The sequence below is a fragment of the Pygoscelis adeliae genome, unplaced genomic scaffold (genome assembly GCF_000699105.1).
Source record: "Pygoscelis adeliae isolate BGI_AS28 unplaced genomic scaffold, ASM69910v1 Scaffold4, whole genome shotgun sequence".
Taxonomy (NCBI): domain Eukaryota; kingdom Metazoa; phylum Chordata; class Aves; order Sphenisciformes; family Spheniscidae; genus Pygoscelis; species Pygoscelis adeliae.
Genome location: NW_008824986.1, coordinates 16,500,812 through 16,513,276, shown reverse-complemented (window position 1 = coordinate 16,513,276; position 12,465 = coordinate 16,500,812). Strand labels below are relative to the sequence as shown.

At 42.8% G+C, this 12,465-nt stretch overlaps 1 protein-coding gene across 1 annotated transcript in view; it reads left to right on the top strand.

Annotated features, from left to right (window-relative positions):
• Window positions 1-12,465, top strand: part of TCF7L2 (transcription factor 7-like 2 (T-cell specific, HMG-box)) — a 116,953-nt gene that overhangs the window by 103,322 nt on the left and 1,166 nt on the right. Inside the window, exons 8-10 of the mRNA XM_009326050.1 lie at window positions 4,816-4,864; window positions 6,621-6,693; window positions 12,288-12,461. Coding sequence (XP_009324325.1) covers window positions 4,816-4,864; window positions 6,621-6,693; window positions 12,288-12,461 — 296 coding nt within the window. The remainder of the gene's footprint in view (window positions 1-4,815; window positions 4,865-6,620; window positions 6,694-12,287; window positions 12,462-12,465) is intronic.

Sequence of the window (12,465 nt, the reverse complement as noted above, 5' to 3'; positions counted from 1 at the left end):
TACGACCACACATTGCACACAAGCACTACTTGGAAAGCGTGCCTCAGGATCCCAATCTGGTAACAACAACGGACGCTTCCCTCTGCGATGCTAAAACTATTGGGGATAATTCCTAGCCCTCCACTTGAAAGAGGTTTCCTGGCTGGGACTAGTAAAAGGTTAGAATTGGGGCATGACAGTAGAGCTCTGTGAAGAAACTCTTGCCTTCACTTTTATCAGCATCTGGAAATGCTGTTTGGCTTGCTGGTCATTTTAAATTTCATTTTTTAAAACAAAATTAAAAATTCCCCTAGTATGGCTCCTCTCCTTTCCACCAAAAAGATGAATAATTAGTGTCTTGTGCTTATCTGTGTGAGAGTATAGTGGAAAGTGGAAGAATGACTTATCCTAGCTTCAGAGAAGGACTGGCAAAACCAAACGTGTGACTTGTTTGAAAGTCTTACTCTCAAGTGGGGTTAAATGAATTATTCCACGCTCTACTGTTGTATATTTCAATTATGTTTTGCTTTTTCATGGCCATGTTATCTTCCCCCCTCCTCATTTTTTAGAAGTGTTTTGGAGTTTGTGATCAATTCATGGAGTGTTTTTAAGATTGATTCCCCCCTCTGCCTTTCAGAAAGCCTGTTTTATAGCTACAAGTGGTAGAATTTTCTATCTGTTATAAACATAAGGCCAGCATTGTAACCACTTACTAGTAGTATATAACCCCTTCTTCCATGAAGGGTTAGCAGTGCATCTGGTAGTAAGTGTTCGCAAGCCTAAAACCATAAATTCTTGACAGATTTGTGGATTGGTGGGAGCTCTAAACCCTCTTTAATAGGATTATAGCAGCATCTTGATTATTTTTTTTTTAAGTGTAAATAAAAATCACCTAAAACTTTCAACATCTCTAACTCTGGAATAAACCATGCTCCCTACCTTCCAGGCAGACTTCTCTGCATGTTTGGGGACCAGCAGCTGTAAGATTGATGTCAGTTATGTATAGTGTTACACATTTTGTTTTTATTGAAGTCTGTCTCTTCCATCATCGTCATCATCACTGCCTATTTTACCGTATATATCCTATTTTGCCGTAAATCACATAAACTGTGTCCTTTGTATATGGCAATGTTTACCTCTGTGAGAATCTGCGCTTTTATGGGTACGGATGGGAAGAAACCAGTTCAGAGTCTGCAGCGAAGCCTAGAGCAGCAGCAGCTCTCTATGCTCTTCCACCATTTCAGCAGTGGAGAATACACATGCTCATTTATTTAGCAATATGTACTTAAGGACATTTTTTTAAATCCTTCTGTTCTTTCTTGATCATCTTTTCTTTCCGTTGGGCTCTGCCTCGCTCCCTCCTTTGTTCACCATTGCAGGTGTAGCTGTGCATGCTCTTCAGAGGAGACCTTGTTAAGCCCAATGAGGTACTGCTGCTTAAACACATTTTCCCTTTCTTTTGGGCATAGTCTGGCCTGAGACTGTCAGACCATAGGCTTGAGGTAGTTCCTCAACACTGTGCAGTATCGTCTTCTTGGGTGTTCAAAAGGGAGTATAGGCTCAACTGAGGTTTCGGGAATGCTCATTCTGCGCAGTGACTGTGCCACCGACAGATGGGCATGTACAAAGCCTTCAGTGTTTAGGACCTTTTACTTTTGTCCTCACCGTGTGAGCACTGAGAAGTCCTTTCTTCTTAAGCTAAAAAGGACAGGATGAGAAAGCCGGCGCTTTCCCAGCGGCTTGATGCTGTACCCCCAAGTGACCTTCAGGGGGAACCTTCCTGCCTGAGCAGAGCGTGGTACCTTGGCATCACACGATTGCATCATCCACAGGATTTATTTATTTCTCCTCTCCTGGTCCTTTCAGAGTTCCCCTCCTCCTCGGCATTTCATCGGGTCTCAAGCCCTTCATGCATCTAGAAGGGGAGTGCGTTTGGGCTGCTTGAAATGGTTAAATTTTTAGGCATCTCACATCAGGCACGAGGAAGAGGCCAGCTGTAGCCCAGGTCTTCAGAAACAGGAGCAGTACATGCAAGAAACACAGCTTTCAACCTGCTCTTAAATAAGAGAAGAGGATTCAGGGAATCCCTTGTGGCTTGTTGGTGTCACAAGGCACATTTGCTTTTCCTGAGATCTAATATAAGATGTTAAGCAGCGCTGAGTGCTGGACTCAGAAGTATGTAAGGGTCTAGTCACCTCGCCTGCCGCTTGCCTAGAAAATTAGTACCAAAGAACTCTGCAGTCCTGTCAAAACCCATGTTGGTTTGGCTCTGTAGAGGGAGCTGCCAAAACAGTTAGCAAATATTTACATTCACTTTTACTTGCAGGCTAAGAATTAGTATAGTACGATGATGGAAAATGTTACAGACCATCTGCTCAAGTCTTAGGAGGACAATCGGAGGCAAAGGCAAGACGGTGTCTTCTGCAGAGCACTTGAAAAACTGCTGCCATAATTCTTTTCTTAAGTCCATGTATTAATTTAGCTACGTAATCAAATATCTTCTCGTAGCACAGAAATTGAACAAGGAAGCCAGGTGACTCTTCTCCCTATTTCCTTTGAAAAGGGTGTAAAAGAAGTTAGTGGGACCTCTGTCAGTTCTTTGTTAGGAACAGTTTTCAAAGCTTGTGTTGAAAAGGAACCAGAAATTCCTGGTCCCTGGCTGACATTCCTGTATATTGGCCATTTTTAACAGGTTGCTCCCTAAAGGATTTATAGTACTTTAATACCTGGCTTAAAGAGTTTGTAAAGGGCAGGTGGCTCCTGACCTCCGTTCTGGCTGGCCCTTGTGTGAAGAAGTTATAAGGTCTCAGATTGGTGTAGCCCTTGAATTCCCAAATGTACTGCAAAAATTAAGCAAATTTGCCACAAGATGCAGTCTGTTAATTATGCAAGTGGCCTCCCTGAGATTAAATAAAAATCAGGCTTATGGTCCTGAGACAATTGTCTGGTTTTGGTTACGTTGTTATAAAGCTGGAAAAAATTCACTGACTTTCACAGAGTTGCTGTCAATCTAGATCAATATACGTGGAGCAGTCTGAGCCCCTTGTATCTTTATGTGATATGTGGACTTCAAGATACCATGTTTTTCCCTGTTTTTTTCTCAGGGAGCTTTAGGAGCAATGCTTGTCTATCTTGTCTTCCTGTCATGTTAGAATGGTGGTTGCTGTAGCAATTGACTCAGAGCAACAACTTTCCATATCCCCCAAAATGACCTCAGAGGTGTTGAAAGTGATTTCTCAGCAGCATCCAGGCCACAAGATTATGTGCACGTTGTTTAAAAATCCTTGAAAATTGACGGTGCACACAGCTTTTTCCATCGCCAGAAAGCTCTTGTGAACAAGACTGTGCTTGTCGTAGCCTGGACAGCAGGGTGGCAGTTTGTAACCCTGAGCAAGCAAGGGGGAATGAGTACAGAAGCCCTGTGCCAGAAAGCCAGCTTTTTGGGCGGAAAAATATGACAACAACAAATCAAAATCCAACATTCATGTTGGGGGAATTTTTTACCAATACATTCCAGGGAACGTATCATAGTGAGCGTCCCAATTGTTATAGTGGATGTCCCAAGCTGAAGCCCGATCTTAACCATTTAGCTGGGAGCCAGACCAACCTACTGAGAAAGATGTCCACCATGTGGGAGAACCTCTTGGCTTCCCCACAGATATGTCCAGCCGTTCAAAAGTGCTGTGAGATTTCTTTTTCCAAGACATGTTTGTTCTCTTTTGACCACAAGGGACTGCTGGCCTGGTGTCTTTTCACCAACTTCTCTTAGTACCGTATCTTCAAAAGCAGGGATCTCTGTGCTGTTAGTAGTTGACATTGCTGGCCCAAAAGTGATTGCTTTTAGCATCTGGGGAGCTGTGAAAATGAAATTACTCTGTCCCCTTGCACCGGCCTTTTTGTGCTGCTCTGCAAACCCTGTAGCGCAGTGTTAGAAAAGTTTTCTTAAAAAATCACTTTTCTCTTTTGAGCCATGCTTATTACTTTATAACTCTTTTGGAAAACGATCACTGGGTTTCCACAGAAGTCGGGCTCCTGGTCATGTCCTCTCCCACACTGCTGAAGGGAAATGGAGAAAGGGCCTTTCTCCCTCCAGTCAGAAACCGTAACAAATTGCATCATCTTGTGGGACAGTATTTGGGAAAGTGATGCAATTTAGCAAAACGTTACTGGTGATTTTCTCTTGTGATAGAGCAAAATGTGGGAAGTGTCTTAGTTATATCTGGATTTTTTTTCTCTTACTGGCTTTGCTTCCTAGGTTGTCAGTGCACTTATAAACCTGGGTAGGTTTTGCTCATTACTGTGGCTTCCTCATCTGCTTTAACAGTCAGTTTTGGGTGCTGAGGAACTCCAGGGGCTCAATCTGACCTCACTCATGGACTCTCTCACCTTGAATCTCTGCTGTTGCCCCTTCTTCCCCTTGCCACCCCACAGAAACATGACCAGGAATGATTTTTTTGAAGCAGGAGTGTACAAGTGTCAATGTTTCTGTTGTGATGATAATCTTATCTCAAAAGAAGCATCTTGCAAGTCATTCTGCCCCCTCCCCAGCTGCTTATGGCTTTGGTGGGTGTTCGTGTTGGGGGGGAGGGAGGGGGGCCTGCAGCCAGGCTGTCTGAAAAGGCAGGGGGAGGGCAGGCAGAGCCATCCCTGGGGTGCGAGCATCCCCTTGGGGCCCCCCACGCCTCCCTGCACCGGGATCGAGCTGGCACTGTACTTCGGTGTCCTCCCTGGGGAGCTTCCCCCACCAGCCGCAGCCCCATCGCTCAGTGCTGTCTTGCAAGGAGACATGTTTTGGAGGTTTTTTTAATCCTTCTCGTTTGTGTATGTTTCCTGCAGGGAAAGAAGAAGAAGAGGAAAAGGGATAAGCAGCCAGGAGAGACCAATGGTAAGTAAAAATAAGTCTAAATCTCTTGCTTAGTGGAAGTGTGTGGCAATCCTGCTGTGACACTCCTAGGTACGGGGGAGGTGGGTACGAGTCTCCTGGCCTCACGGGGAGCCGGTCCCTATACTAGGCAGCCTTTTTTTTTTAATGCACTCTAATTATTTACACGTTATTGCCCTTCTAAAACTAGTAACCAAGCCATTGCATGTAAGAGCCTCTTGTGACGTTAGTTGAATTTGTACGTAATAATTGCAAAGCCTTTAACTGCAGAGCCGTAGTTGTAATGCCTATGCCATCGTTTATAAAGTTGTCTGCTTATTTTACGCATATGTGTGTGCGTGTACGTACGTATGTATGTGTTTGGTATTAATTTGGGCTGTACCTGTATGTTCTGATGCATGCCTTACAGTGGTAAATCGCACCCATTTTAAATTAAGGAGGTTTGCCATTCTATATAGGAAATTAGAAATACTGCATAGGCAATCTCATAGTCAATTTTGAAGAAGCCCTGACTTAGTTTTTTTGAAGCCTTTGTATAATTTGTTCTTTTTTTTCAGAACACAGCGAATGTTTCCTAAATCCTTGCCTTTCACTTCCTCCGATTACAGGTGCTAACGTCATTTTGAGTCATTTAAAATAGTTTATAAACTGCTTTTTAATTTTTTTTTCCTGCCATTATAGATTTTAACATTAAACACGTATGACATTAAGAAAAAAATACCATCCACACGTTTTGATAGTATTTATTATCTATATATCTTTATATCTATTATATGTTTGATAGTATTTTTTAATTTTGTTTTTCGTTTTTGTAACAATTGCTATTAAAACAGTAATACAGTAAAAATAACACAAGAGTTGTACTAACTGTGCAAATTGAATATGCAGTATTTCTTTAAAGAGACTGATAAAGAATGGAAGCAAGTCAGTAATGAACCTCCTTAATCTAATGGCATTTTTCATGGCTCCCACTAAGTCTTCTCACATTAGCATGCATTTGCATTTTTTATTATTATTTTAGTTTTGGATTTTTTTTTTTCCTTTCTGCTCAAGCCTATTCATTGCAATTCACTAGCTGTACTAACTCAGCACCTTGCCATGCTTTTCGTTTTATTTTCTGGCTGATACTAATATACTCATTCCGCAATCTGCTTATTCTTATCCATTCTTTTAAATACAAGTTAATAAAAACAAATAAATTGAATGGTATTCCAAAAGCTGCATTATCCCAGGAGATATAATTTCCTTTTTTTTTTTTTTCTCTCTTATTTTTATTTTGTATCTGAGTTGAAGAAAAAAGCATGTTCAGGATCTAACTTCCATACTCAGCTTCTTTTCTTCCTTTTTTCCCCCCTCTCAAAAAAGAGAATAAAAAAAATCCAGCCCAAATAAATCTTGCCTGAAACATCCTGCTAGACCAGCCACAATGACTTTCCTCTACCTGCTCTTTTAAAAGGGAAAGAAACAGTCCTTTATAAAGGGATACTGCAGCTTTAATTGCAACAGCTAATCTCAAGAGTTGAATAAAAATGTGATTATCACTTTTTTTTAACTTTTAAATCAAAAGTCAATATTTTGCAATTAATAACAAGGACATTGATTTTTATTCCCTTTTTTATTTTTATTTTTTTCCTTATTTTTATCTTTCTCTTTTTTCTCCCCTTTTCTCTCTTTCTCTCTCTCTCTCTCTCTCCCCCCCTCTCCCCTTTTCTTTTTTTCCTCTCTCCCTTTTCTGCTCGCTTTTCTTGAACTCATTCAGACCTGAGCGCTCCTAAGAAATGCCGAGCGCGCTTTGGCCTTGATCAACAGAATAACTGGTGCGGCCCCTGCAGGTGTGTATAGTTTTCCCAGACTCGCTATGGCTGATTTGCAGCTGGTTTATTTGGTACTTTCCCCTTTTTTTTCCTGCCTTGTTGCTTTGTAGCTCTGTGTTGTGATCTAGAAGACACAAGGGAGTGGGATACTGCCATGAGTTATCATCTCTCTGAAAGGGTTTTGCTTTTTTTTTTCGTTGTTGGTCTTTTTTTTGCCTTCCTCTTTGCACCTACTAGCCAAAAACCCACTGTAAAACAGCATCAGCCTTTAAGCCCATCTGATCCGTGGCTCAACCACGCTTCTGCCCTCCAAGCCTCCACCCAAGGAAAGTCGCTCCCAAAGCCCTTGATAACACGGCATTGAGCACAATACTGACACCGGACAGACGCATGGCCGTGTCGGAGATTTTTCTTGGTTTTCTTTTGGCTTACTGTGAAAGTCCTGTTTTCTTTCCTGCCCTTGGTACGAGGGGAGATTACCAAATAAAACTAAGGTGATTGAAAGCTAAATGTAGCTGTAGCTAAGATGACGCAGTCCAAATGAGCTCTATCCACCATTGTGTTGTATTTTTTGTGTTTACCTTATGCTAACAGATGCAAATACTCCAAAGAAGTGTCGGGCATTGTTCGGGCTTGACCGACAGAGTTTATGGTGCAAACCGTGCAGGTATAATACTACCCATTAGGCCTTTGGGGAAATAAAAGCAATCTGTCCTCTTAGTGCATTTGTGTGATTTTATTTTTTTAATCTTTTTTCCCCCACTCCCCACCTTTCTCTCTCCCACAGCATCAATTGCTAATAATCTTTGATCTTTGGAATTTCCTGCTAATTTAATGCCATTTTCTCTCTTTCTTTACCAATAACCTCTCCCTGGTGGTAGAACTGGGAACGAGAAAACTTCAAGTCCTTAAAGCTGGCAGTTTTTTGGCTTTTTTATTATTTTTTCCAGATTGTCAGCAAAATGAATGTTTAGCTGGACATTAATATTTTGTCTTTCATTTGGGTCTATGTCCGCTGCCTCCAAAGGCTTTTTAAAAAGGTTCTGGGATCTGCAGCACTAGTGTTTTTCTCATTATTAGAGATGTAAAAGCCAGTGTTTACAGCTTATATTGTACACATTTTTTTGGTGTTATCTGCAAAATTAAATAGGTACCTGTAGGCTTCTAAGCCTCGGTAAGGTTTATATAGATATCAGTTTTTTAAATGATCTGATGTCTTTTTTTTTCTGATTCCAAAAATACCTTTTTTCCCATTTTATCCCAACAAGTGAGCTGTAAACACCTGAGCTTTAGACAAAACTAATTACAACTTTAGTAGGACAGTTTCCAGCATTAAAAGGAGGTGAAAGACATCAGAGAGCCCAAATTTCGACAGCCCATGTTCTACTGGAGTTTAATTCCATGTATAACTCAGTACGTACTTCTTTCTTGGTGGAGGGATACCGAGTAGTTCTTTTCTCATTCCTTTTTCCTTATATGATCGCATTTGGTTAAATTTGTTGTTTCTTTGTTCTGATACAAGCAGTCTTTGAATTTGGAATATTGTGATGGTAGGTATTCCAACCCAAACCACACTCTGTGTGTAGTGATTCCTCTCCCACATTTTCCCCTCTTACTCATGCCAGTCCCATGTGCTCCATCTCATTTAGAATGTAGACCAGACGTCCATCGTATTTTGTGTATGCACGCAGTCTTGTTTGTGCTTAGTGTCGAGGAAAACACGGATTGAGGGTGGTGTTGTATGTCAAAATACCAGCTAAGGCACCAGAAATGTCTTCAACAGATTGCATATTGTCCCATTCGAGGCATGCTAGTACCGGGTGTTGGGGTCTTAAATACCAGTACCAGTATGTATATTAAACAAGCTTTGAAAGCAGCAGTTGCTTAAAGCAGGAAGAGTTCAGTCCACAAGAGCTGGGTAGCCACTTCACTGGGTCAGGAGGCTCGAGTCTCATGCTAGCCAAAGACTCGAATGCTGTGTTTAATTAGGCTTTATTCTGTGGCTAGTTCACTACACACTATCAGCAGATATCTGTGTAGTCTAGAGATAGAGTATTTGAAGCATGTCAGGTTCTGTATGCCAAGCACTAGAACCGGGGGCACATCATGCTTGTGTCGCTTTCCTAGCTGCTTAAGTAAAGAGCATACTTTTAAAACTACATTTTATGAGCAAGGGGACTTTTCATTCTGTCTGTACGGTGCTTAGGTTACATGTGAAGCATAAGCCCTCTCTTAACTTATGCCAGATTTTGGTCAGAAATCTTTGCAGCAGCACATCAGAGACGACTTCGGTGGTGTAGCTGATAGCTTTAGACTTACTGATATAGAGTCAGCTGCTTTTTTTGTTTGGTGTTTTTTGGTTTGTTTTTTTTTTTTTTTTAAATGCATGGAGGCATTTTATCACTAGGTATTAGAGCATTTCTTTCCTAGCTCTGGTCCTAACCATTATAACACTGCATTTGCTAGCATGGTAGCATTTTGTAGCGCATCTTAGGTAGGTGCTAAAGATGTGCAGTTTGCTACTACAATAGAAACTGAGACATCTTTGCTCACAGCAACTGAATAAACCCTTGTCATCCCCTGTGGCTTTCACTCATGGCAATTGCAGCATCACAGGTTTCCCGATGCTGTCCTGGGGCTAGTTTCAAGGGCAACACGAGCGGGGTCAGGTCTGTTGGTGTTTGCCAGAATGATGTAACAGTTCATGCTTTCAGAGCGACGCACAAGTGAATAATCCTCACTAGTGCTTCTGAGGGGGATATATAGTATTTTTGTTCCCACTTTTAACAGAGCAAAACTGAGGCACAAAGAATTCCTTGGAGGTTTACTTATTCCCCTTCACCAGAGTTGCCTGGTGTTGTTCACTTCTGGGTGAACTTCTGGCTTGCAGGGTTTGGGGTTTTACTGTCTATGCATTCTGTCCCTCCTAACCCTGACACGTACACGACTGCAGATAACGCATGGTGGGAATGGCACAGGCTGGAGAAATGTCCCCCCCTTGAGCCATCATGATTTAAGTAAATGGCTTTTCAGACTAAAAGTGGCCACACTGTTAAAGAGTTTAATGTACAACAGAAGCAGAAGAAGCAATCTGCTCCCTTAATCCTAGTCAAAGGAAAATTACTTCACGTAGCAGACCAGTGGTTTAGTTTTAAGAAGGTTGTTAACTCTGCAGTCAGAAAGTCAGGTAGACCTGGTTTAAGTCTGCTTTGGGAGTCTGCCATTGGAACTCTTCCTTTCAGGCCATAGAACTTAAATAGTATTAAAAAAATCAGTTTGAATTTTTGGCATACTAGATTCAAACTGCCTCCAGTGAAATAATTAACTGCCTTGTAGGTTCAGAGCAATCCAGTTGAATGGCTTCTGGACAACCATCAATGAGGCAGGCAGAGCTTGGGTCTCTGCTTGCAAATTATTTTAATTTGACAAGGGGGGTGAGCCCTGCAGTCTCCAAATTGTGAAAACCCACCTTTCCGCACAGGTATTATCAGTGACCTTGGTGAATCATCACTGTTCTGCTTTGCCACTGGAGCTGTACAGAAGGTCGAAACATGAACTGTGGCCCTGGTAGCATTGCACAGCTGAAGCTAGGAAGTGCTGAGACAGAGGAGAGGGGAGGGGAGAAGGAGCAGTAGAACTTAGCCAAGAGCCAGAGGCTTCCCGTGTTGTTTGTTGATGGTAGAAGAATTAACAGGTTCTGTTTTGAGCCCACCAAATTAATATTTTTCTGTCTTTTAACGTTGCTCTAATAAAGCATGGTTTACAGCCGTCACTTGCTGTCTTCTATCTTTCTTTCTTTCTTTCTTTTTAACATTTAAGTTGCATGGTTGTCTTTAGTTTTTAGCATGTATTGATCTGTGGTTAAAACTCTAATAGCCCTAACCCCTTACCTTGCCATGTGGAACCTGGAGCAGAACCTGAGAGCAGAGCCGGAGTCTCTGGAGGAAGGGATGTCACAGCACTGGTCCCTCACTGAAGCTGGTGGAAAGATGGGGTGCCGGGCTTGCTGCTCCCTTTCTGGCTATGGGAGATGATATCTTTTAACTCCAGGATCAAGCTGGTTAGATCTCCCTTGCAGTCGAGAAACATTTAGCCCCATTGCCTAGACAGCAGTCCCTGGTTTAACCCAAGTCAAACGCAGTTGCCATACATAGGGGAGAACATGGACGACCAGCAGTGGAGCTAGGGCACCTATGTGAGTGGGGAATGTCACCCAGCGATGTTCAGCTGCTGTGCCACGCTCGGGCACTTCCTCTGATGAAGTTGCTGAGCTAGGGTGAGGTATCCACTGGAGGGGGAGAGCAACCGACTCCTTCATGTTGGTGGCGTTGCGCAGCTTAGCTGAGTCTCCAAAGTTTTTGTGGCAGAGCTGCTCTAGACAGACTCTGTCCTGTAACTCGGGCTGTGTAACAGCGGTGGAAAGCGTGCTTGTGAATAGGAGGGCTGGAGAGCCATCATTATTAGTTTCAAGGTGGCCGCTGAACGTCGTTCTGCCAGGTGCTGTCGTTGTTTGCCTCATTATTTCTGTCCTGCTGCTAGAATTGTCTTGCATATACTTGGCAAGAGAGATGGTGTGAAACTGTCATCTGTTTTCATTGCTCCTTTACATTATTAAGTGGACAGAGGGAGGAGAAAAGATCTCTGTCGGGTCACTTATTTATTTGAAGATGAGCGGCTCTTGCAAGACTTTCATATTCCCTGGTGTGAAATAAGCTCCCTGTGCTCCTCACCTGTGTACCTGTTGTCATGCTCTTCACCTACTGAAATTGGATCCCACTCTGGAGTTAACATGGATGGCCTCTCAGAGGAAAATTCCCCAAAATGCAGACGAGCAGCTTCCCAAATCTACCACTCTCCTTTAAAACAAAAAGTAAACCTGAGTCGATTTAAAGCCACAACCTGCAGGCCATACAACCAGTTATTCTTGTTATTTTGGATCATACTCTGTTTATCCTGTTCTTTTCCTGGTTTTTCTTCTGTTTGCTTTGTTTGTTCGTTTTGTTTTTATTTCCCCTCTCTCGTTCTCTCTATTATATATCCTTCCTGTCTGACTCTGACGTTTCTGGATTTGGTGTGGTTCTTAACAGAGGAGAAAGCAATGAGCAGTAGTTTGCAGCCGTCCTTGCCTCCCAAGGGCAGTGCATCGTAAGACACGACAGGTGACGCAGGTGTAGAGATAGCCCCGTTGAGTTGGACAGCGTTATGGGACATCTTGAGATACCATCAACTATCCAGAGCTTTTATTTTATAAGGATTAATTTTATTTCTTTTTTTCCCGGAGGAAAGTCGAGTTTGTAGATTAGCACAGTGGGCTCCAAAAATGTCTTATCTGATTTCCTGATTATTAAAATAGCTAAGGAAAGGAGGCGGCCTGAAGATGAGGGGGACGAAGAGACAATTGGTGAATCCTTTCCAAATCTGTTAGCTGAGGGGAGGTTCCCGAGCGGGCTCGGTGCCGAGGACACCCCGCCAGACCCCCAGGACGGCGCGAGGGGCCGGTGTGCCGCCCGTGCAGAGCCCAGAGTAGCTAACTGACGGCTCTTTGCTTTAGATAACTGTCTCCATCAGCGTCTCTGCCCTTTATTCACAGATAACTCTCTCCCTGTTTCTAGGAGAAAAAAAAAGTGCGTTCGCTACATACAAGGTGAAGGCAGCTGCGTCAGCCCACCCTCTTCAGATGGAAGCTTACTAGACTCTCCTCCGCCCCCCCCCGCCATACTCGCCTCCCCCTCCAGAGACTCGAAACCACAGACTGAACAAACGCAACCCCTCTCGCTCTCATTGAAGCCC